Consider the following 25802-nt stretch of genomic DNA (forward strand, 5'->3'; position numbering starts at 1 on the left):
GTTCCACTCCACCAACCACAATTAGCATGAGCACACATATAATTTAAAAATAGTCTCCTACAGAATGTACTGGGACAATAGACATAAACATTACCAGCTCATAAATGTCCTCCTCGGGCTTTGGCACGTAGTGTTGCATTTTGTTTTCTATTAGAAATTTCAGGCGCAGGTAATGAGCAGAATGATCCAGTCTATGTGCCTGGGACCAAAACAAAAAAAAAAGAGGAGAAGAGAAAATGTCTTTCCAATAGTAAATAGACGTAATTAGTTTTCCACTGATACACTGTCATCTATTCCCGAGAATAATGGTGATTTGCTACTGAAGGGAGGTATAAAATTTCTATACTTCTTACAAGGTTTACACCCAAAACCCAAACTTTAATTTTCATTGAATATATTAATAATAGCCCATGGGTATCTTACGATCAATGGAAACAAAAAAGTCAATAGGTGATTAGAGAAGAAAAGTGACAAGAAAGGCAAGGAAGGATTTACAGTGACAGAAGAAAGCTGTGCCCAGGCAAACATTTTTTTAACCACATGGGGACACTGGGACAGTTGTTCACAGTTCATTTGCAAGTGAGTCGGTGTATAGACAAGGCATTTGGATTTCAGTCTTATTTATATACACCCCGAGTGAGACTCCCTCCGGGGGCAGCGAAGACAGGCATGTGTCCAACTTTGGAAACACAATGAATGACTTGCCCAAAGAAAACAATTCTAAAGCAGTTAAGGATTGAAATTTCCAGGCCTTCTCCACTGGTCAGGATGGGTCAAATGATTTTTTTCTATCTAGGAAGTCATTCGTGAATTAACTTTGTGGAAAAGGCAACAGTGGAAACATGGTTTTATAACTAACATCCTCAATTCACATTCAAGAAGATGCAGAGGAAAAAAGAAAAAAATGCTCTTCAAAAGTTACATGGCAAGATGAAAATGTACTGCTAGAGAGAAAATGTTTCCATCAAGTCTTTTTTTTAAAGCATCCTTATCTTTTAGAGATTTATCCTGAAGTACTAGTAGATAAAGATACGATGTCTGGAATCTGCTTCCAAAATCATTCAGAGCAGGGGGTGGGAGTGAGTTAGTAAACGGATGAAACATAATTTGATATTATAGAACCTTGGTGATGGTGACACAGAAGTTTATTACATTATTCCCTACTCTTTGTAAATTTGAAGTTTTTCATAAACATAAAATCTCTTCACACCAAAAGCTCAACTGATGAGAATTATTTCAAAATAAGTGAAGTTAATTTTTCACTGGTTTAATGCTCTTTCTGTTTACCTTCTTCCCCCCGGCCCCAAATTTTAAAGCCAAACTAAGAACATTCTAATAATTATTCCAATAATAGTCATTCAATTACACCTAACAAATTCTGAAGTGTGCCAGATACTGTGTGAGGCAGTCTTCAGGAGTGTGGGAAGGGGCTTGCAGAACATGGAAGTTGGGGAGAGTGGTGACTTTGCCTCGTAATTAAACACACATCCAAGACAGGGATCCTGCATTAGAGAAAAGCACAGTTATGGAAAGTAGAAGTGAGTTTGTTCTAAACGCCTAGCAGAATGATAAAGAAGTTTTCTATAGTGATTCTCGGGAACCTCCAACGTGTATCCTATTCTGATTAACGTGATAGTCTGAAGCCCACCGTCCGAACACAGGCACCACTGAGGCAGCACCTTCCTTGCACCTGGCTTTCGGGTTTTCGCTGTCGGTACTGAAAACCAAATGCTCAGTGTCTGCCAGACCCAGATCATTGATGTCAAATACCCAGGGTGGATGGGTAAGCCAGGGAAGCAAAAGTAGGGAAGTTTCAAAGTGTGCTACCTACTGCTTGTCAAAGATCCGCCGAGACAAACAACAAAATAATAATACTTCGGGTGCTACGATAAGCAAGAAAAGTTTCCCTCACAGAGATAAAAGCTGCAAATGCTTCCCACCGACCTAGATCCCCACTGAAATCTTTAATTAGAAGCAAAATATTTTGGTTCACCATCTGTTTCCAACTGAGGTGGGAGGGAAAGAGAAATGAAACTTCATGGGGTCTTGGTCAACAGGAACAAATCCACCTGGAAACCTTATCGTCATCATTAATCAACACTTTGTAGACACTCCCAATGGGGCTGCCACTTAGACAGTCTTCTGGAAACCAGACCCAAACAGCCACCTCACCTAAGAAGCTTCGGGCTCCTGAAACCTCAGTGAGAAAGAGAGATGTTTGGTGCCACGGGCAGGCACCAAACGTCTTAAGGTGGTCCTGATGGAGACATCATCCCTTAAATGCTCCATGCTGAAAACATTTATACAGATGCACAGAGAACGCCAAACAACGGCCGACACCTTGAAGTGTTAAACAAAGCAAAGAGAACAGAGCAACAGGAATAAGGGTGGTTCTGGCCATCTGTCCTCCCCTCCACCACTGTATTTTTCAAACTTCCTTAAGTTACAATGTCTTGATAACTTTGAAAAATAAAAATGAGCACATGTAACAAACATAAAAATTATAATGATCTTATTTGTAACCCAAGAGCCCGTGGTTTGGTCAGTAAATAGTTACCTTAGAAATGGGACTTTGGATCAATATACCCATGTGTCTTATCATTTTGGTAAATGTTTCTCAATTATGAGCCCCCATTAGTCATGGCTGGTCTAACATAAAGGGAAAATCCTAATGAATTAACTAAATCAGATCATCAGAACTCTCAAGAATTTCATGCTCCTCCAATATTTACAAGTCAGTATCAAGGCAGGTTGAACAACTTACCACGTTCACAATACATCTATGTGCAAGAAAAATTCCAAGTATTAATGAATATTTTTAGGTAGTAATTCTAAAGATTTGGCCTGCTTTACACTTGTAAAATGTTCAATTACAACGCAAGAGAAATTCAGCCGGGAAAACAACTTAAATGGTCCAAATTTGTTTTCCAATGTTCATTTACTTAAGTTAGGTAGAAAGCATTTGATTCATTTTGAGACAATGCAGTCCCAAATCATACCATAAGACAAATGTTATTTGTTTATTTGGCATGTTTTTTAAATTTTTCATCTTCCTATGACTCCTTCAAAGGATGAAATAACAAAACATCATGTAGGTCTTTTCAATAAATAGTTTGAGTCCATTAAAACAGAGAATAACATGATCTTGAAATCCACCAATGTTTTTCTCTTCCATTTCTCCTCATATTCTTCCATTTCAATCAAACTTCTTCAGGAAACATAAACGCATGCAGTTAGGACATACAGAGATCCACGCATGCACGCACGAACGCACACGCGCACACACACACACACACACACACACAAAGTGCTACTGCAGAATTTCCGAAATACTTATCCTCCCCTTCAAGGTGATTTTTATTGTTTTTAATGCCCATGGTTATTAGAATATCCAAAGCCACAGGTCTACAGAGTGAAGCCATGAAATAAATGCCCATGGTCACATGTGAATAATAACAATGAGTATGAATAAATGAATTTCTTTGCAATTATTTTAGTAACTGCAATGATCAGAATATGTCCACAACCCATAGGCCAACACGGTTACCTGCTATATTTAGCAACAATCACTTTCATAACACTCATAACATGAATTGCACATGAAATGTAGATCTTGAAACAGTTACTATACCAGAACTTGACTGGTGCTCGGGTGGCAGATGACAAACTGATGTGAAATGATGTGGATCAGACAGAATAGGAAAGAGAATGGCTGAATGCAAGAGACAGAAGAAAAAGATTGATTATTAAATATTAGAGAAAGCACCCATCACCAACGTTGAGAATGACAATAAAGAAATAAAAGACAGACATTCTGACAATCACCGTTGTTTTTAGTCCCTCCTCCAAGAGAAAAAAAAAATCACTCAACATTAATCAGATCATTAATAACATGTGGCACTGTTTTCCCCATTATCTCTTTCCCTCTGAAGAATAAAATCGGCTCCACTAATTACAATAAAGTGTTTTCCAAAGAAGCAGCAAGCTTTAGAAGGTACCTGGCTCCAAGCACACTATATAATTTATCCTACACGGGTGCTTTTCTGGAGACCATCAATTTCTTAAAGTGCACACAAAATTTTTCTGTTTTTCTGAACTCAAGAGATGTAAGCTTGTTCCACACCTTATTTTTTTTTTTGTCTTTATTTCTATGTTTTTGGGGAAAAAACCTGAGGATTCAGGAAAAACTGGGTGGGATGACCTTTTCTTGTTAAAGAAAGGGATGTGTGTCGTAATGATGCCATTAAAACCCTGTCAAGTGACAGAAATAAACCCTTTATAGGGGAACTGGTCTAACTCATTATCTAAAGATGGTCTCTAAGTTGCCACGACAGTATTATTCCTCCCTGATTCCCTTAGTTTCTATCAAAGCAAAAGCTTGAAAAGTACCTAAAATCACTATTTTCCCCACTCACTATTCAATTTTCCACCAATCAATGTTTATTGCTAAACTCTGACCTACCCTCTGATACCTGCTGGAGTCTAAAGCCAATGTACACAGGAGGCTCCAAAGCAATGCAACTCCTTGGAAGGACCCTCCAGAGTTTGGCTTATACAAAAAGCCCGGAGTCCTACTTCTGACACCTTCAGCTGCAGTTCTGAGAATACTTCCCACAGCTCTGCAGAATATTAATGGGTCTCTAAAGAATCATGCTAATCTATAAATAAAAGAATGCAGAAATCCTCAATAGACCAATTTTGTTAAGTAATTAAAATGAAAAATGTGAACAGAAATACCATTATCTTTAAAAAGCTAGAATGCGTGTACATGAAGGAGTCAAAGCATGCAAGAGTGCGTCATTTATTTTTAACACCCATGTGGGAGCTGATTGTAGCTTTGTCCTGAAACAAATGGTCCTTCTACTTTTCCTCCACAGAAGACGATCCAACAGGCTTATCTGAGCCAGAGTGTTCCATTTCTCCTTCATATGAAGCCATATTTTTCCTTTATCAAAGCCCTAGCGATTTATTTTTTTAAGAACAAAAATTGCTGATTGCAGAATTATAGAACTGAGGTAGTGAAAGTTATTCCACATTTATAAACCACTGTGTTGAATGAGGAGGTCCAAAAATATCACTGTATTCATCCAGCTTCTTCTAGGATAAAATGATGACAGAAAAGGTTTCCACTTTCCCATTAGTGGCCTCAGAGAAGACCATTTCACTTCCCTAAGAATATATTCTAGATTCTTCCACCCCTTACGGACCATCCTTTCTGATGACTGACAGTTCTTGTGACCATCCACTTGGCACAAAGGGATACATCTAAGTTTGGAGCAGCCAGATATGTATTCAAAACCTCCTTTGCAAGTGATTATGACTGTGATGTGAACTCAGGCAAGGAACTAAGGCTCTCTGAGCCTTGCTTTCTCCATCTGTACAATGGGGACGTATCGTTCTTGCTCAGACTTGATATGACTACTAAATAAGACTATTAATGCTATTAATTATGTAAAAGAAAAACAGGCATGTTAGGAAAGCTCCTTTCTTTCCTCTTTCCCTTCCCTCACTCAAGGCAATCCAATTCATCCAGCTGTCCTTCAGGGAGAAAAAAAAAAAAAGAAACAGGGATTACCTTGAAAAAGATCAAGAAGTTTCTACAGTGTAAGGTAAAAACAGAGGAAGTGAGCTCAATCATTTGTCTCTAAAAAACAAAAGAGGCTAATTGTATGTTCATAGGAAGAGGAATTTCTCATCATGGAGGTCAAATTTATATTTATTATTTCAGTTTTCCCCTACCCTAAAGATGCCTGTGTATGAGTTACTGTCAAAAGAGCAGGTTACAAATAGTGCACATAATATGATGCCAAAATGTTCACTGAGGTGATTTCTGAATTGTAAGTAAGGGTGCCTTAATTTTCTGCTTTGTTCTTTACCTGAATTCTCTAAAACTTGTGCAATGAGCATGTAATATGCCTATCACAAATCTATCAAGTACACATGTTGAAAGAAGCTACTTAAAAGAATCCCTCTCCTCCCAGCGCTGAAGAATTCACTTCCATTTATTATGCATATTATCACAAAGAAATCCAAAGCTGCTCTGAAATGAAATGGAGATGTTCTTTAAAGTACCTTCCCCTGCCACACGCTTCTGAGTGTTCATGGATTCCTCCACTGCATTCTGTTCTTCTCAAGAAAACAACCCCAAGTAGCCTCATACCTTGCAGATCAGCTCCAGGGCGTCCCGGGCCGTGTCCCCTGGCCGGACGACTGTCAGGACTGGCTTATTATTTGGCAGACAGAACCAGGACGGAGTGAAATACTCGTGGACCCAAATGTCACAGTCAGGGTTGTGCTGGTGGACGCTGGGTAAGACCATTTCTTTCTCCCTCTACGATAAGAAATAAAGTTAGCAGAGCAGCAAGTTAGTCTCTCAAGATCTTAGATCCCCAGATGGCACACAGGAATTATCCACTCCAGTGAAAAGGGCCCAGGGCAGAAGTGGTGGTAGTGGTGAAGGACAGAGGAGCTCCTCCGAGAAAAGAAGAAATTATAGAGAAGGGAGCTTTCCGGAGGTAGGCAAGATGTCTCAGAAAAGAGACAGACCTCACACCTGATCCACGGCCTCCACGGGTGGGCATTGCATGATTGAGTGGGTTTCAAAATTGGAAGAAAGAAAGAAATGCAAAAAAAAAAAAAAAGAAAGAAAGAAATGGGCTATCCATTCGGTTCGGCTTTATTGCTATGATTTCTTCCACAAACCCATTTAAATTTAGAGCTGAGATTCCTCCAGCAAAGCCTATCTACCATGTGAGCTATATGTTTCAAAGGCAACCACGAGGCTCCAAAGAAATTTTTAAAGAAAACATGATGTTCTAGCATTACCTATTGATAAGCAGCACCATTTTTGTGCCCACATTTGACATCTGGTGTAACTCTGGGAGAGAGACAGTCTCAATTCCCAGATGAGGCTCAGAGAACTTCAAAGATGAGCTCTCTGGCCTTCTTAGGCTGTTGCCATCACTCCATCCTCTACATCAGGGAGTAGCACCAAGTTTCTAAGGGTGGGAGGAGCCGTGTCCTACGTATACACTCCAGCAGCTGGGTTATATCTAAGCCAGCTAAACAGCTAAAGCTAAAAACACTCCATAGATGGATGAAATATTAGGAGCCTCATCTCTCTGAAATAAGCAGAGAAATCATTCCATTAGATTTTAGCAATGTAAAAATAATACTGATGCTCAAAATGTGGTTTACATCCAGGCCACGGATTGGTAAATACATATCTACAGATTACTGAAAATTTGGTGCTATCAGCAAATTATAAGAAACAAGTTTCCAAACGAAGGCTGAGAAGTAGTAACATAACAACTTCCATACGTAAAAAGAACAGATCCCAGAATGGGGAAAATATTTTTGTAAAGGCTACTAAACTAAATTCAATTGAGAAGACAATTTCAGCTCTGCCTTTGAATGGTGTGGCTTTCATAGATAAACTGAACCCCAGGGAAGGAACCGTCAGAACGCAATCAACTTGCCCAAATCCCGTTAACTATAATTGGAATCTTCCCATTCTGTCCCCACATGCCACCTTAAATAACTGCCCTTAGCACTACATCAGCCCAAGTTTTGCATCTAACCTGCTCTTTGAGAACAAGGCATTCCAGCCAAGGAGGAGGATCAAGGGGTATCTTGGAAAAACACAAAAGCGACACAGAAATCCAATGGAACAACTTTTGCAGTTTCCAGGATCTGTGTGCCTGGGGAAGATTAAAAGTGCGCTAATAATGGTATGCAAGATGAATTAGCTAACTTCAGAAATGACTACATGAACATCAAAAACATCTATGCTTGGACTGCACATAAGAACAGCCATTTAATTTCATCAGAAACAGATGCTCAAAGAGAGTGCTTACGGATGGGTATTTCCAAGGACAGCAGCCTTTATATCCACGATGACATAACCCAGCAGTAGTTTAGGTATCGAAGGGAGAAAAGGCCTGTCCACGGCCACTCTCATCCCCCCTCCCCCCAACAGCCAGAACTCCCCTACTACACTCTGATTGTGGAGGCGCAGCTCCATCTAGAACGAGGGGCAAGCCACTGCTTGGCCGCACGACAACCGAGAGCTGAACTCTTGTCAAATTGACTCTGAGTCCAGGAACCAGAGGATCACACCGAGCCCACATTATCAACACCAGAATCCCCCCACTGCCCCTAGCAAAGAGGCCACTTGCATCATCATTAGGGTCTTTAAAACCAGGAATGTCCATTTATTTAGAGGCTGAAAAAAAAGTGGCCTAGAAAAAAAAAAAATCAATATTCTTTATGGGCTTTCAATCAGAGCAGTTTGAAAGACCCTTTTAAATCCAAGCACAAGGTTGAATCAAGTCTGGGGATCTTTAATCGAATGCTTGTCTTGGGAGGCAAATGCATTTTTCTTTTAAAGAACATACTATCAGAACAGTTCTTTGAAATTAACTGAAGCAAAAAAGCAGCATGTGTGGGTAGAGAGGGAGGGCAGGAAGAACTCACCTCTTGAGAAGAAAGCTGTATATGAGAGGAATTAACAATGGCATAAAATATTCTGCTACCCAGTACCCCAATTTCCTCTTATATTCTAGATGGAAACTTCAACATTCAGATGATAATTATTGAAAATGTTATGTCAGCAGGAGAATATTCTTACTGTTATCAAGTTTTCCATCTCTTCTCGACCTGTTACATAATTTTAAAGGACCGATCATTTCAGTTTTTAATACTGAGTATACTTAATTTTAGGATCCCAAGAAACCACTGCATTGTGTAATGTTGATGTATTTGTGGTACTTTTAGAAAAGGAACATGTGTTTATTTTTACCTTGCCATCTGGAACAGTGTCATCAAATATTCCCTCTAAAGATTTCTTTACAGCCTCAGTTCCCTCACCGAACACCTGCATACACAAAAGTATCATCTTAAAAAGAAATCTGGGCAAAAGGGCAAATGAAGCATGAGAAGGGGGATGGAAAACAGGCCTGACTATTAGAAAACATTACAGAAGTTTCAGATACTCTTACATCAAATCCTGAAGCAGGTAAAATAATTTACTAGCCAAAAGACCATGAAAAACATCCCTCTATAACAGATCACTTCCCACGTCTTGGACAATTTTTTAAAATTGGCTTTAGATCTGGATAATTCATCTAAATTTAAAGAAAATAAACTTGCAAATGCAATGAACCAGATTCATTTACAGTGAAGAATTTCAGCTATAGCATCACATACCTAATCAGAAACTTATCAATAATAATTAGTTTACTTTTTACCTCAGAACCTGAGAACATATGTTTATAATTATATTACCATAACACCAAGGAAAAGTTTCTTATCTAAAAAATAGAAACTTGTCTATCCTTTGAAATTTAATGAATCCTGCTAACTTAAAGCTATGACTAAAATCACATCAGGGTACCAATGTCACTAGGGAGTCAAAACCTAAACACGTGGGAAAATTTCATATATTTGCTCTCAACCGATTGTGTATGGTTGGTATAATATACATGGTTAAGAAAAAGTCTTTGCCCCAATGCAAATGAGATATATAGAAACATACAATTTTTATCCATTTCAAAGTACTAAATTAACAAGTAACTTTCTATTGGTATACTTACGGCTAAGTAAGAGGTTTTTTTAAACTCTTACTGTAAGAGAGAATAACAAGAATTGTTTGTAAGACATTACATGGTCCTTTGATTAAAAGAAAAAGTTAAAACATGCTCTTGGATTCATTTAAATTCAGGCATATGTTTCAGCAGTTTCAGCAGCAACGGATTGTAACATAAGTGGGCACCCATAAAGTAGAAGCACACAAATGAACTAAGGCTTTTAATAGAAGAGAAATTCAACCCAAACTTCCAGCTGCGAACCCTGACATATATTTACAGTGTTGGTCTGAGTCACCTGCAATGCCAAATGATGCACACAAAATGAACCACCACCTCCTGAAACAAGGGGGGAAATGCTGATTGTTAATGCCACCCTTTTGCAGGTTTAATCAAGAGCCATCAAGTCTCTTGTGCGATTTTTCCGATGAAATATCGACTTTCCTCCAAACAGTTTCTTCTTCGGATTTACACAGAAGCAAAACCCCAGGTAGCAAACTTGACGGTGCTCTACTCTCCCCAAAGACCAGAGAACAAAGTGCATGACTGCTCAGCCTCTTCCCATTGGCTCATCGGGTCCCCTGCAAGTTCCACCAAGGGTCCAGACACTCCAGGTGGAAACGATGAGTGTGGTGGTCAGCTAAGGACGTAGTACATCAGCTTTCACGATTAATTTATTTTTTAAATGTCAGTTCTTAAGTAAACTAATGGCTGAACTGGTCGAACAAATAATGAGATCTTTTTTATTGAGTCAGTCAATGGACTTCTCACTTTGCCTACAGGCTCAGAGTGAATAGGTCAAATTGGCAATCCTAGTCATGACCTCAAAATGCTCAGTGTCTCTACAGCTCATGGATGGGACATTCTCCTTCTGAAAGACAAATATCTATGTTCTTCCAGTCCTTAAAATCTGAAGCAGCTCTGGAGCCACTTGTTTTTCAAAGCCAAAGAAGACAGATGACAATGACAATGGAAAGAGAGTTTCCCAGAAGTAGCTCCAGCAGGAAAGTGGCCTTAGCTAGTAAAAAAGTCAAAGTAATGAGGCCAGAGCATTTGGTTATCAGAGGCCCAATGATGCAGCACCCTAGGTGGTGCCACTCATGATGCACTGAGGTAGGTCCCCTTCAAGCCCTGGCACCTGGGTAGTAGAAGGGAGTCACAGCGGTGAGTGAGCGCTCTTGGATTCCTGGTTCCTGATGTAAGTTGGCAGAAGAACTGCCCATTTAATGTCAACCCCCAAAAGTCAAGGGCAAAGAAACAATCAGATTTCCCTGGAGGCTGCCTTTGACCCAGCGCCAGAGGCAGCTTAAAAGACTGCTCAGGTGCCCACTTGGCTTCATCAATGAAGCCCTGCTTTTCTTCTGAAAACTCAGCAAGAAGTACACTTTCAGTACGTCTGTAATTACCCAGGGTTTGGAAAGGTTGCAGGTGGGAGACTGGAGCTTGGTGATAGACTAATAGCCGAGTTCAATGTTATGGGTATACGTTATCTATTTAAAGCATCTAGAACAACTAACTTCTTTGCGTCAGCTAGTTGATGTGATGTAACGCTCAGTATCCATCAAGGAACAATGCACACACGTGCACACCCCAAAGTGAGATGTCCGTGGAAGCAATCTACGCTTGCTTTCTTATCCACCCTGGAACCTACCTGATTGATGCTTGGGCGTCCCTGCTTCTTTTTGGAGGTAGTGTCCAGACCCCAAAGAGAAGAAAACCTGCTCCTTCTCTTGCTGGCAGATCTGGACATGGCCTGAGTACGTCTTCTGACTCCAGTTTCACCAGTGCGAGCGGCCACCTGAGGAACGGCAAGAGGGGACATCAACAAGAGATGTGTCAAGACCACTCATCTGCTCCCCAAGCCCCCCTCTAAGTCCCACCCTCCAAAAGCTCCTTCCCCCTCATGCCAGCCAACCCTGACCCCACCACCCAAAGCATTTCATCCATGACTTACACATATAGGGACTCTGAGGGCCCTTCCTAGATTCAAAATATAAATGCAAGGTTGGCAAACTCAATCACTGACTGAAAACATCAGTAAAAATACGTAAAATAGTAATAGAATGTATGCTAGGTTTCCAAGAATTAGATATCCTTCTGGTCACATTCCTGAACTCCAGCATCAAGTTAAACTAACCAAACTTTCTTGAGATTCTCTCCAAATGGTACAGAGTTGTTTCTTCACTCTAACAAAAAATGATGGCTGAGTGTCAGCAAAAATAGTGAAGGCAGCACATTTTGGTTCCTGTGATTCCATATTGAATCTAAATTTACCAATCTCTTCTATTTAGTTTTCTCAGAATTACATAAAATCACTTTCCTTATTAGGCAAGTGATAGCTGTCCCCCAATATCAATGTCCCTTCTTCCTTAGTCAGAGAAACCCCAAATACAGCTGATCATCTGGCTGCCCGAAGTGGACTTATTTTCCTTGTAGCAGGGCATGGGCTTGTGATGAAGTTCTGGTCAAGCGGAAGCAGAAGGGTTACACTAAGTCCCCTATATATGCACCTTCAAGTTGCAAACTTTCAAAGATGCGAACGTGCATCTAGTTCCAGCGAGGAACCAGAACCTGAGCCATCAACATCAGGTGTGAGTAAAATTGCAGCCCTCCGTCTCCTATTGCTGACGATCCTTCAGCTCTACCATCTCCCACCTCCTCTCCCTCCTCCAGTCAGTAACTCTTCTTGCCTGTTCACTCGATGCCAGCCCCTGTATGCCAGCTGTTGCACTGTACTACTATACTTTTCGAGGTAGTGTACTGTAAGATTAAAAATGTTTTCTTTATTTTTTGTGTTTGTTTTTTATGTATTATTTGTGTGAAAAGTATTATAGGGGCTTCCCTGGTGGCACAGTGGTTGAGAGTCTGCCTGCCAATGCAGGGGACACGGGTTCGAGCCCTGGTCTGGGAGGATGCCACATGCCGCGGAGCAACTGGGCCCATGAGCCACAACTACTGAGCCTGCGTGTCTGGAGCCTGTGCTCTGCAACAAGAGAGGCCGCGACAGTGAGAGGCCCGCGCACCGCGATGAAGAGTGGCCTCCGCTCGCCGCAACTAGAGAAAGCCCTCGCACAGAAACGAAGACCCAACACAGCCAAAGATAAATAAATAAATAGATAGGTAAATAGATAAATAAAAAATTTTAAAAGTATTATAAACCTATTACTGTACAGTGCTATACAGCCAATCGTATTAGTTGGGTACCTAGGCTAACTTTGTTGGACTTCGAACAAATTGAACTTACGAATGCACTCTTGGGACAGAAGTCGTTTGTACGTAGGGGACTTACTCTATTTGTAATTTCCAGAAATGGTCCTTGAAGGGAGGGGGTTTTCCATTATCCTTCACTTTCCTCCTTCCCGAAAACATGAAAACTACCACTATTAATGTTTTGCTTACATCCTTCCAGACATTATTTCCAAGCAAATATCTATATAATCTTTTTACAAAAAATGGGAATGTACTAAACGTATTTGGCAATTCTGTCATTTTCACTTAAAATACGGTATGCATCTTTTTATTAAAACAAATTTTAACTTCGGGAAAAAAAATTGCAATTTTTTTTTAAAAAGGAAGCTAAACTCTGTTGAGATATTTGCAAGGTGCCAGCAACCCAGACAAATAGTTCAGTATTGCAGAAGGGAACATGCCAAATCTAAATCTGCCACTGTGATCGCCACTCAGGCATATGCAGGATCTCTATGTGGACGCCATATAGTCTGCCCAGGCAATCCTTCAGGCTTGAACTTTATACTACAGGTTGTAAGCAAAGTCCCAGGAACTTGAAGGAACTTCTGCTAGGAGGTCTCAATAGGCCACCCACGGGCTCTCCTTTCAAAAGAGGGAGCGTCAGGAGGTACAGCGATTGGACTTGAAACTTCCCCGCCTGCTCTTTGTCGCTGGAGGTATGTATCTCGGAACCTACTTGTCATAAATTCCCACACGGTCAACTCCCAATGTGATGGCTGCCAGCTGGCAGCATTCTCAGGGATGAATACTGTTGGCTAACACAGGGGACCCCCCAGCAGTCAGCACGTTGGTTACAAGGCACACCTTTCTGGGGTTTTCAGTATTGACAGGGTAAACACCCTGGAAGCCCCATGAGTAGATTGGCAAAGACCCCCATGTCTATCAAAAACAGGAATCAAAACAGTTTCTCTACGAGGGTATTATGGGGGAAAGTTTTGGCCCCAAACAAAAAAGAAGAGGAGGGAGCTGAGAGGTCTTGTATTTTCTCAGTTTAGCACATAAGAAAACCCAGATCAGGGTATGTGAAAATGTGGTACTCAAGACAATGGTGGGAAAGCGCTCCCAGAAAGAGTTCTAACCCACTATTACACTCACGGTGTTGTAGGGAACAAAATCAACAAAGGGCACATGTTTATGTTAAATATGTAAACATTTTCTCTTCTCCATTTTCATCACTTTCTAAGCTAAAGGTAAACAAAGGTTGTAAAAGGAATAAATGATAATGTGCTGACATACATAGATGCTCACATAACTATGTCAATATCAGTTAAGCTTATCGTCTCAAAATGATGCTAAGAACCACTGTATAAATGGTATTAAAGCTAAAAATTCTAGAAAAAAAAATACATGTGGTCTCATATTTATAAATAGACACATATACACATACATGTAGGCAGATACACACACATACCCAAACACACACACATTTGTCCCTCAGTATCCATGGGGAATTGGTTCCAGGACCCCCGAAGATACCAAAATCCTCCCATGCTCAAGTCCCTTATATAAAATGGCATGGCATTTACATATAACCTACATAACAATCTCCTGTGTACTTTAAATCATCTCTAGATTACTTATAATACCTAATACTATGTAAATCTATGTCAATAGTTGTAAGGACAATGTAAATGTTATGTAAATAGTTGGGCAAATTCAAGTTTTGCTTTTTAGAACTTTTTGTAGTTTATTTTTTTTGAATATTTTCAATCCATGGTTGGTTGAATCCCCAGATGCAGAACCCGTGGAAACAAAGCGTTGACTCTGTGTGTGTGTGTGTGTGTCATAGCACACATCAATATCTGAATTGTGTTTGCCTGATTGTTTACTTCTTTATAATCATCTCTCCCACAAGAATTATAGGCTCCAATGGGACAAGAACTCTGGAGTCGTTTGCTGCTATAACCCTAATCAGACAGTAACTGACATATGCCAGGCACTCACATTTATTTGTTGACTGAATGAATAAATAAACAAACACCGAAAAGCGGAAGCAGAGATTCTACATACCACAGTCACAACAATTAAACAGTAACTCTTTCGTGTATAATTTTAGAAAAACACAGTCCAGAAGAGAAATGCAAACAACCATAAATACTCTCAGTTACCAGCTGACCAGTTTCGTTTAGTCTGTTTAACAAATGGACTGTTTTATTTAAGGTTCTTACAGTAACTACTCTAAACTGTTGGGGGCCTTGTAAACTGCAAAAGTTACTGCTGCTCCCAAGACAATAATGACTCAAAATGAGCAAAGGGATTTAGAAGAAAAGGGGAAAAAAAGCTGGCAAAAGAACTGCTGGACAAGAGCTGGAGAGTTTCTCAATGATCTTGGCCCAGACAATGCCTCTCTTTGTGGCCGGAACCTGATTACTCTATCATTCTGCTCATCTGTGCAAACAAGAACAATGATAACCTTCTTTCAAAGAGTACAGCGGGGACCCTTCAGTTAATTACTGAAAATCACTGAGCATGATGGGAAGCCCTCCTGGTGAATGGTACTTAAAGTGTAGCTCAAATCTCCTCCTCTAGCCCTGTTGCCCTCACACCTCCTCCTCCCATGCTCCCCACTTAATAGAAGAAAAAAAAAAGTCTGGACAAAGGCTAAATTGAAGAATGTTTCAACCCCAAGGAGAAAAAAATTCTCTGGGGTCAAATGACAAGGAGAGAAGGAAAAAATAAGCATCCACTAAATCAGACAGTAAAAATTCCCTGCCCAGGATCTTCTATAGGAGATAGAGCAGCAAACAGGAAGAGATCCCCAACAGGCTTGCTTAACTTGTTCTGTCTGATTGAAACATCTCATGGAAAAGAGAAGTTTGCAAGGACATATACACACCCAGAATCATGTCACTGCTGCAGCTAGCAAAAAAAAAAAAAAAAAAAAAAAAAAAAGAACAAAGGAACAGAGAGTGGCACATATGGAATTAAATATTCTCCTTCAAAATCACTGACCAAATAAACCTAATAGAGTTACTAACCCTCCCACCCGCATCATCTGCTGGTCAGATTTTAATAGCCTGCCCATCAAAAGAAAAGTACATGCAAATCACAGATATTGAGATAGAGGAAATTAGAAGGTCTGGAGATAAATTATGGAAGGGTAATTCAGTGGCTTCTACTTCCCCATCTCTGAGAGGTTAGCTCCAATGGCTTTGAAGAAAATAATAAAGGCATAGAAGTTTTAGGTAGACAGCAGAATTATTTTCTCCAAAGTCTATCTACCAAGCCCAGGAGAAGGAAAGAGCCTTTTGGATAGCTTGGGATTTAGTATTAATACTGATGCCACATCATGGGTATCATAAGCTTCCTTAATAAAAATGCTCCCTCAATTTACGACATTCTCACAGGGTGGTAAACAAGAATTTTTATCCCAATATTTTTGCAGAACAGGCAAACTGAGATTTCGGATAAGTAACAAAGTGGTGTCCAGGTCTCACAGAAACAGACCAAGAGCCACAAACTGAAAACTGTTTGCCAGATTTATTCATCACAGCACTTTGATCCATCCCTACTAAAAAACAGGACTTAATAGCTAAATGGGGAGGTGGTAGCCACGGAGACCAAGAGCTGAGCTGTAATTAGTAGAACAAATCAGGATGCCAGTTTTAATAACTCCAGAAATTTGTTTAAGACTTCTTTAAAAATGTAAATCTACCCTAATTATCTGAATGATGACGCTAATCTATTTATAAAGAATACAAACGGCTCTGACTGAATTACAGCTCTGAATTCAATTGAAGGGTACAGCTGACATGGCAAGCCAGGAGCTGCACAGCTAAGGTTCTTCAAGGCGGTTTCTGGAACCTAGGTCTTAACATTTAATTTCACAGCAAATGTGCTAAGGTGCAGTACATTTTAAGTGGGTGTTGATTTGGATGGGCTAAAACCATGTTACTCGCAGAGCAATTTTTGAGAAGAAAGGGGCCCAAAGTACATAAAGCTGTTCGCAACTTAGCAAGTACATGAAATTACAGATTGCAAACATACAACTACACAACCTGCCGCTCTGGAGGTCAGATGAAAATTCTCTTCCCCAAGCAACTACATATGTTGGGCTGATAAACACAGAAAGTCATGGCCTTCTTCAAATGCATCAGGTATTTACGATCACCAAAACCATGGTAAAAAATAAAGCGAAAAGGAAGATTTCCAAAGAGATCTATGTTCAATATATGGTGTACGTGTTTTCACATGGGCAAGTGAGAGAGAGAAAAAACACATTTATGTATGAGAGAACAAGCTTTCCACTTACCATTTCCATGAGGTAAATATAAAAAATATGTATCGGGGGCTTCCCTGGTGGTGCAGTGGTTGAGAATCTGCCTGCCAATGCAGGGGACACAGGTTCGAGCCCTGGTCTGGGAAGATCCCACATGCCGCGGAGCAACTGGGCCCGTGAGCCACAATTACTGAGCCTGCGCGTCTGGAGCCTGTGCTCCTCAACAAGAGAGGCCGCAACAGTGAGAGGCCCGTGCACCGCGATGAAGAGTGGCCCCCGCTTGCCGCAACTGGAGAAAGCCCTCGCACGGAAACGAAGACCCAACACAGCCATAAATAAATAAATGAAATTAAAATATATATATATGTATTGGGGTTAAAAACATGACACTGCCTAAAAATGACATGAGTTATCCACAAGCACCACATGCAAAGATCTCTTAAGGTAATCCCTTTCATATTTTCTTTGCACAATAATTAAGGGCCCATCAAGAGAGGCTTAAGTAATAAATGTCAGAATAGATTCAAGTGAAGATTTGCATCCATGACTGAGGGAGGACATATCAGAAATCCACACAGAGCAGTAAACTAGAAAACTACTTCAGAGACTCTTGTCAAGTCGGGCTCAGGATTAATAGTCAAGATGAATATTTTTCAAAAATACATTAGTTTCTACTCACCAGCGCATGAAAAGATGATACAGAAAAGATTCCAAGGCGGCCCATTGCCACTTTCGTTGGACGGCTTGCAAAGGCAAGTAGTCTTTTAGGGTTGGGCAGCTCCCCACCTTGGAGGCTGGCTAAATAACAGCGGTAGCGAAACAGGTCCATTTGGAACTGTTCAAGATTCTGCTCCCAAACAAAGATCTACAGTGGTGAAAATATGGGAAAAGAGTGGGGAGAAAAAGGGAAAACAAATGTTAATTTTATCCCACACAAATGTTACAAATTTCTGTTATAAAGGTATTAATTTTAGTCCTAAGGGGTAAATAGCAGGTACCCTAAATTTCTTAGGTAATAGGTCAAGTATTATTGTTTCCACAGCTTACATGCTTTTCTGCAAAGATCTACAGTCACAAATTCAGTATGATAAATAGAAGAGATATCCTTAGTTGCTCTCGTCCCTCCCATCATAGATTTCACATTTGCGGCCATGATAGGTCCGTTAGCTCCAGGCTCTGGACCACAAATCCAAGGCAGAAGACGTAAAAAAATGGAGGATTTCCAGCACTGGAGAATTATATGACTTACCAAGAGGTGGTTTTTCATAGGAAGACAGAGAAGAAGAAAAGCGAGGTGATTTCAAAATCAGAGGCAAATAGGCCAAGAGCTTTTGGGAAGAGGTGGGTGGTAGAGAGTACAGGGTGGGACAGTGGAAAACTAGATGGTGTAGACCCAGACTCTGGAATACATAGTTCCAACCAGAGGATATAGCCAAGATATTTCCACATTTTTCAAAATGGCAAAATAATACCTACCTCCTGAGGCTGATATGATGGTTGAATAAGATAATGCAAGAATAAGTGTGGGACCAGGGTCTGGCATATAGTGAAGGCTCAGAGATGTTAGCTATGATGTGGTTATTGATTAATGGTTGATATCTACCTTTTTACTTCAACTTAAAATACAGTGTTAGTGTAAACACATGTCCATAGCACTATTCACAACAGTCAAATAATGGAAACAGCCCAAACGTCTATCAACAGATGAATGCGTAAACAAATTGTGGTGTATACATACAATGGAATAATATTCAGCCATAAAAGGAATGAAGTATACATACTGAAATGTGGATCAATCTCCAAAACATTATGCTAACTGAAAGATGTGAGACACAAAAGGTCACATATTATGCAAGTGCATTTGTATGAAACATCCGAAATTGGTAAATCCATAGAGACAGAATGCCGGGGCAGAGGGGAACAACAGCTTAAAAGGTATGGGGTTTCCTTTTGAGGTAGATGACAATGTTTTGGAACTAGACAGAGGTTGTGGTTACTCAACATTGTAAATGTACTAAATGCCACTGAACTGTACGCTTTAAAGTGGTTAATTTTGTGTTATGTGACTTTTACCTCTGTTTAAAAAAAATACAGTACCGGGTAATAAAGGGAAAGAATAGACAGAGAAGAAATATGGAAGATCACATGCTGGTCAATTATTTAAATAGTATTTATTCACATAATTATTTCCCAACATATTAGGCAAAGTTTCAAAGTGTTACTAGGTGGCTATCACTGACTTTAAAACAACTAAATGGAAGGCAAAAATGTCCTCTCTTATCTCACGAAATCTTTCCTTTTCAGCATGAAATATACTTGTGCACATATACAGCAATTATACATATATTTCTAAAACACACTCTACCTTTCCCCTAAATTTAGAAGTCTGAATTTATTGAGGAGTCAGGAATGAATCCCCATCACAGCTAAGCACCAAGTTAACCTGATAACGCGGGGAATGAAATTGCAGACTTTCCAGTTACACAGATCCCCAAGAACAGCATGCCATTGGTGGGAGCAGGTGGGCTCTGCTATTAGATTTCTGTCTTTCATTCAATTTAATATTGTTCCCTTTAGTTCATAACAATCAACTGTGAACAACGGGTGAGGAAAACTGACAGTCACAATAAAGAATTTAGCAGTCAGGATGACAGGCTGACAGTGAGATAACCGATAATGTTTCTCGATTCCAAGGCAGCAGAAAAACTTTCAAGACCTAAGGATTACGCCCACGTCTAAACACGGAAGAACAATTACCTGATCTAATATAGTTTTCTTCTTCTTTGAATCAGTGACTGAAGACAGCTGCATTTCGCCCATTTTCTTCATCTTTTCGTCCATATCTATCTTCTGTTCCAGTTTTTTGATTTCCGACTTCAGCAGTTGGAGCGTGTCTTCTTTGTGATGGTGCCTTGCGACAGCGGCTGCACAGGCAGAATGGATGGCAGTGATCCAGTTCTCCAGCTCCGTCTGGCTGGTGGTCTGTGATGGGGGAGGTGGGGGCCAAGAAGAAACAGCCACCTCTCAGGTTATCATAGACAAACCAGTGCATTTCCAGACAAGCCATGGCTGGGCGTCAAGGAGGCAGGTCTAGACACCCCATGAGGAAGGCTAACCTTTCTGAACTCCTCCTTCAGAGAACACCTAAAAGAAGTTAGTCTTAGGTCAGACACCAACCCCCCCCACCCAACCCCCAGCCCCCAACAGCTGATGGGAATGCGGCCACCATGTCTGCTCACCCAATGTACTTACTGAACTCACTTGTTGCAGTGGACCGAACATTTGTGTCCCCGCCCCCCCCCCCCAATTCAAACATTGAAATCATAACCCCCAGTGTGATGGTATTAGGAGGTGGGGCCTTTGGGAGGTAATTAGGTCATGAGGGTGGAGCCTTCATACAGGGGATTAGTGCCCTTCTAAGAAAGAAGCCAAAGAGCTAGCTAGCTCCTTTCTACCATGTGAGGACACAACAAGAAGACAGCCATCTATGAATCACAGAATGGGCCTGACCAGAACCCAATCATGCTTCCACCCTGATCTCAGACTTCCAGCCTCCAGAATGTTTCTAAGCCACCCAGTCTATGGTAGTTTGCACTAAAATACTTGTATATGTGATAATCCTATACAGACAGCTTAGTTTCCAGTTAAGTGGGTTGCTATGAAGCACAGGTCAGTTTCCAGAGAGGACTGGTCAGTTCCATGGTGAGAGTGAGGCCGAGGGATATTATTGGCCAAGGAAGATGCAACAAACCTTCCCCCAGTGAAGCACAGTGACTCCAATCCACAGGTCCCCTGCCAGAGCCAAGCAGCCATGACAAAACTAGGGCTGGGAAGGTAGTTCAAGGAGGGAGAAGCAATAGCGGCTTAGGGAAGTGCCTAGGCATACCAACCACTCAGCAGGATCCCAGCCACTAAGAATGACCAGGTCGAAGGGGATTTAAAGACGATGCTGGGTAACAGCCACCAATGGGCAGGTAACCTCAAAGTGGGCCTGCTGTGACTCACAGTGTTCTGAAAGGCAAAAGTTGGGGGGATAGCTCATGGATAACAATGTGCCATGATTAATTCTTTAGGAACTCAATCAATGAGTATCGCCTCAAACCTAGAGAAGTTCAGTAAATGCTCAGAAGTTAGCTCATCTGAACAAAGGGTCTATTTGGCTACTTCAATATTAAAGTAGCTGACGGCATCATTTTTCACGCACAAAACACTGTTATTTTTTTTTTTCCCCTCTGATGCATCTTCTTAGTTTCCTGACTCATTTGAGCCATGGTTTGCAAACAAAATTCTATTAACAGGACCCCACCCACATGACTGAAATTTAAGTGAAGGCACCGCCCCAGGTGTCTATATTATTTCTGAGTCTCATCATATTCCACAAAAGAAACTGCATCAAATGTTACAAATGGTGTCTGCCAGCAGAGACACCACACACTGGACAAACCTAGACAATCTGGCAGTTGTTATGTTTACAACAAAATATTTGCCTGTATCTAAAGAAGACTTCAATAGCTAGACATTCTCCTAAAGAAACAGCAGAAGTACCACCTGATAAAGCAAATGGAATCATTTTGTGAGGACTGAGTGGGAAAAGAAGAAGAGATAAAGACATTGGAAGTCAAAGGTAAACACTTGTAGGTAGAGAAAGTTAGGAAAAAATGCAATGTGTGTATATGAGATTCATCTTTTTTTTTTTCACTACACACCTAGGACTTAATCATCTTATAATTGGAAGCTTATAACTGACTAAGCTTATAACTGACTACCTTTATCCATTTCACCCCCCATTCCTCCCTTTAATTCTTTGAGAGTTAAAAACTCCACTTTGAATTCTTAATACTTAATCTCCTCTTGGAAAGTAACTACGTTACATTTTTGTCTTTGTGTATCACTTTAAAGTTATTCAAGAAAAACACAGAGTTTAAGATCCCCCAACATATAAACACCATGCTTCCTCCTGCCTGGTGCAACTAAAACGTTTGCTGTCTCTCCGTGCCTCGGCATCAGTGGGTATTCTGCCAGATGGGGTTATTCACCGCCCCCTTCCCCCCACTTTCTAAAATTTATTAGAGAAGGTATCAGTTCAGATGGGAAAACAATCAAGTAAGGATTCTTTTCTGAAAGAAAAACTTCCAAGAAGAAAATACCAAGTGCTGATGAAGATATGGAGCAACCAGAGTTCTTATGAGCTGCTGGAGAGTAAACTGGTATAACTGGTTTGGAAAACTATTTGGTACTACCTCCTAAAGTGGAATCTATGCACACCTTGTGACCCCCGAAATGCGCTCGTGGGTATATTCTCAACAGAAATGCATTCCTGTGCTCACCAAAATATATGTCCCAAAATGTTCACAGCAGTACAACTTGCAATGGACAAAACTAGAAACTATCCCAACACCTGTCTACAGGAGAATGAATGAATAATGTGTATAATCACACAGGGCCATACTACACAGCAACGAGAATGAAAGACCAGTAACTACCCACTACAATATGGATAAATCTCACACACATAACATTGAGGAAAAGAAGCCAGACACGGAAGAGTATAGACTATAAGACTCTATTTATATAAAGTACAAACACAGGCAAAACTAACGTACACAGTTAGAAGTGAGAAGAGTTGTTTGATGGGAATTGTGGGGAGAGGGGTAGCATCTGGAAGGAAGCACAGGGAGGTCTCTGGGGTGCCGGCCACATTCTGCTTCTTGATCAGGGCGCTGGTTATGTGAGTGTTATGTCACGGGTGTGCCCAGCTTGTGAAACATCATCAAGATGTGTACTTTTCTGTGTATATGTTATCCTTTAATAGAAAGTTTTAAAAAGATCCTTCCAAGATATAGTACCCTAATATTTAAGCATAATTTTTCTATAACTATCTTAAAAAAAGATTACCCTTCAGAGTCTATTTTTCAGGAAAAATTGTCACTGCAAGGTTGTAGTGGAAGTTCCCAACAGCATGACCTTTTCCAGCATCACTTCTTTGTCCTCTAAAGTGCCTGGCAGCATCTGATAAACAGCTAGTCCCCTGAGCCAAAATATGCTTTTCCCCTTTGTATGCACAGCTCCATGGAAACAAGGAGCTTTTAGATGTGAAGGGAGCTGGTGTTTTCACCCATGTGAAAAGGATACTGGGGGGTGTTTCAGATGGAATCCATGCAGAGGTAGCCATGTCACTAATGAGGAGAGGATGTGTCTCCAGTAAAAACAGCTGGTCCATCAGTGCTCAGTGAGAGGTCAGTATCTATTCCCCCAAGACGATCCTCACTCAGCTCTGCCTTCCCTCCCCTTTCCCGCCCCCTCCCCAGGGGAAGAAAAGTAAATACCTACAACCCTGACATAATATCTGAGGAACAATTAGAAAGAGCTTAAAACTCCTGATACAAACTCTGCTAAATACAAGTTACAAACTTAACATTTTCAATAAATATATTCATCTAGAAGGGGTCCAGGGGACGATTTTACAGATGAAGAAACTAAAGCCCGGTAAAGTTAGAGATGACACGGTCATTTATTATAAACCCTGATCTCCGTCAATCCTATTCTTTAAAAAAAATTTTTTTAATATGCTACGCACACCACTCCAGAGCCCCGCCCCCCCAGCTCTCACCAATTGCTCTAAAAGCCTAGCTGTGGGGTTTTTAGTGTTGCCCACTCCTTTTGAGCTCTCCCTAGGGACACAGAGGGATGGAATTTTCCTGCTCCCTGTGAAGTTAGGTGTGGCTATGTCACCTGGCTGGGGCCAATGAATCTGAGTAGAAGCACCATGTGTTACTAGTAAACAAAAGCCTGATTCACCCTATTCTTGTCTCTTTGCTTACAGTCCTGGAATTGTGGGGCCAGATGGAGCTTCTGTCAGCCTGGGTCCCTAAGTGTCTAGGATGAGAAGAGCTTCATAGCCAAAGTCCTACAGACACATGGCCGGAATGAAAAGGTATGTTAAGCCATGGAGATGTGAGGGTTGCTCCTTACTGCAGCATAATCTAACCCATCCTGACTGATACACTAGCAAAGTAAGAATTCCATTTCAAAATAAGTCATGTTTTTTAAATAAGAGTCTGTATAATACAGTTACCCTCCAAGAGGAGCCACAAGCTGATAGGTTCTGCAGAACAACAGCTTTTTGGTCTCTTCACTTAATGTAAAGAGAGTCCCTTCTTCCTTCCGCCTGTGAGATTCTCCTCAAACTCAGCCAAGGGCAACACACCCCATTCTCATGTCAGAGAGTTTATGTTTGCCTCCCACTTAAGAGGTGGAAATGAAGGAAACATATCAGTTGATGAAGCTAAACATCCTTTGAAAGGTGTAGCTATCCTGGAATTTATTTATTTAAGAGAAAGGAAGATGGTGGTTGCCAGTGGTTAGGGGAAGAGGAAAATGGGGAGTTCGATGGGTACAGAGTTTCAGTTCTACAAGATGGAAAGAGCTCTGGAGATGGATGGTGGTGATGGGCGCACAACAACTTGAATGCACTTAATGCCGCTGAACTGTGCACTTGGACACAGTTAAGATGGTATGTTATGTATATTTTAGCACAACTTAAAAATTTTTAAATAAGATAACATAAAAAGAAGGGGAAAAAACATACCAAGTCTCATAACCTAGAGAAAGATGTTTAGAAAAGTATGATCACAACGTTATGAAAAATTTAGCCATCAGCCTTTTAACCATTAAGTACGCTCAAGCCTCCAACCGCTTTTAAAACCCGTCAGAGGCTGAAGGCAGTTCCATTAGAGAGAATTTTTGCTCCTACTGTCCTGCCTAAATAAAACAGCGGTCTCTGCCATTCTCTACCATTAGGACAAATCAATTTCTAAGAAGGACAATTCACTAAATGAGCTTTTCAGCAGAGTCTGTCCTTTGGCAGCGGCATACACGGGCTACGTGTGACGGAGAGGGTGGGCAAAGACTGCGCTGACTCCTGTCAACAGCAGGTTAAGTAGAGACAACTCTTCAAACAGTTCCTAGCCGTTTGCAGGCTTAACACTTCTGAGCTGATCACAGCAGACCACTAACTTGATACAGTGTTCTCCAGTGTGGCCACACCAGGATTTAAACTCTGACATGCTAGAAAAAGCTTTTCAAAGCCGCCAACCTTGCATCACCTTCTCGAACCAGGCAAGTTTAATTAGGGATACCAGGTCCACTCCAGCGCCCTCCATCAGAATCCAGTGGTCAAAAAGGCAGGAAGGAGAGACCACCAAGTGGTACCCTCTCAACTTCTTCCACATGCATCACTTTCCACTAAACAAACAGCAGGAGACAGGTAGAGAGAGTGAATTGTGTGCTGCTTCCTTTTTGCCTGCTGGGGATGCTATAAATACTGTATAAGGTTCAGTGAAGGGAATAAGCAAAGTTCCTGCTGACAGAGGAACATAATCAGCAAAAAGTGCATTTTGCATAAGAGCCCCTTTGAGCGCACAGTTAAGATGAAGCACAGGGCTTCATTATGTATTTAAATAGATCCAGCTTCAATTATCCAACTGAATGGAGGATACTTCGTGATTCCAGATAATCAATGATTTACGTGAGTGGCAGGAAAAGGGAAATTCATTTGAAACAAGAGAGGTACTAGAGAACATATGCCAGATCTAGGAAAGTAAAATGTCAGATAATTTGAGTTTATAGAAGCACAAGAATAATTGTAAAGTAGGTTGAACTTCTTTTTTCCACTTTAAAAGAACAAAAAGGAGAAGGAATAAAGTTATGCATTAATTTTAAGAGGCTAGGTGGGAATGAAGTTCCTGTGT

The 25802-nt window shown here is 40.8% G+C and overlaps 1 protein-coding gene across 1 annotated transcript in view; it reads right to left on the reverse strand.

Moving 5' to 3' along the window:
- The window catches only part of TIAM1 (TIAM Rac1 associated GEF 1), a 269436-nt gene that overhangs the window by 78085 nt on the left and 165549 nt on the right, over positions 1-25802 (reverse strand). Inside the window, exons 6-11 of the mRNA XM_059921431.1 lie at positions 19810-20034; positions 17732-17917; positions 11236-11382; positions 8801-8875; positions 6161-6331; positions 95-199 (exon numbers count right to left, since the gene is read on the reverse strand). Of these exons, the coding sequence (XP_059777414.1) occupies positions 95-199; positions 6161-6331; positions 8801-8875; positions 11236-11382; positions 17732-17917; positions 19810-20034 (909 nt within the window). The remainder of the gene's footprint in view (positions 1-94; positions 200-6160; positions 6332-8800; positions 8876-11235; positions 11383-17731; positions 17918-19809; positions 20035-25802) is intronic.

This window comes from Balaenoptera ricei, chromosome 4 (assembly GCF_028023285.1).
Source record: "Balaenoptera ricei isolate mBalRic1 chromosome 4, mBalRic1.hap2, whole genome shotgun sequence".
Taxonomy (NCBI): domain Eukaryota; kingdom Metazoa; phylum Chordata; class Mammalia; order Artiodactyla; family Balaenopteridae; genus Balaenoptera; species Balaenoptera ricei.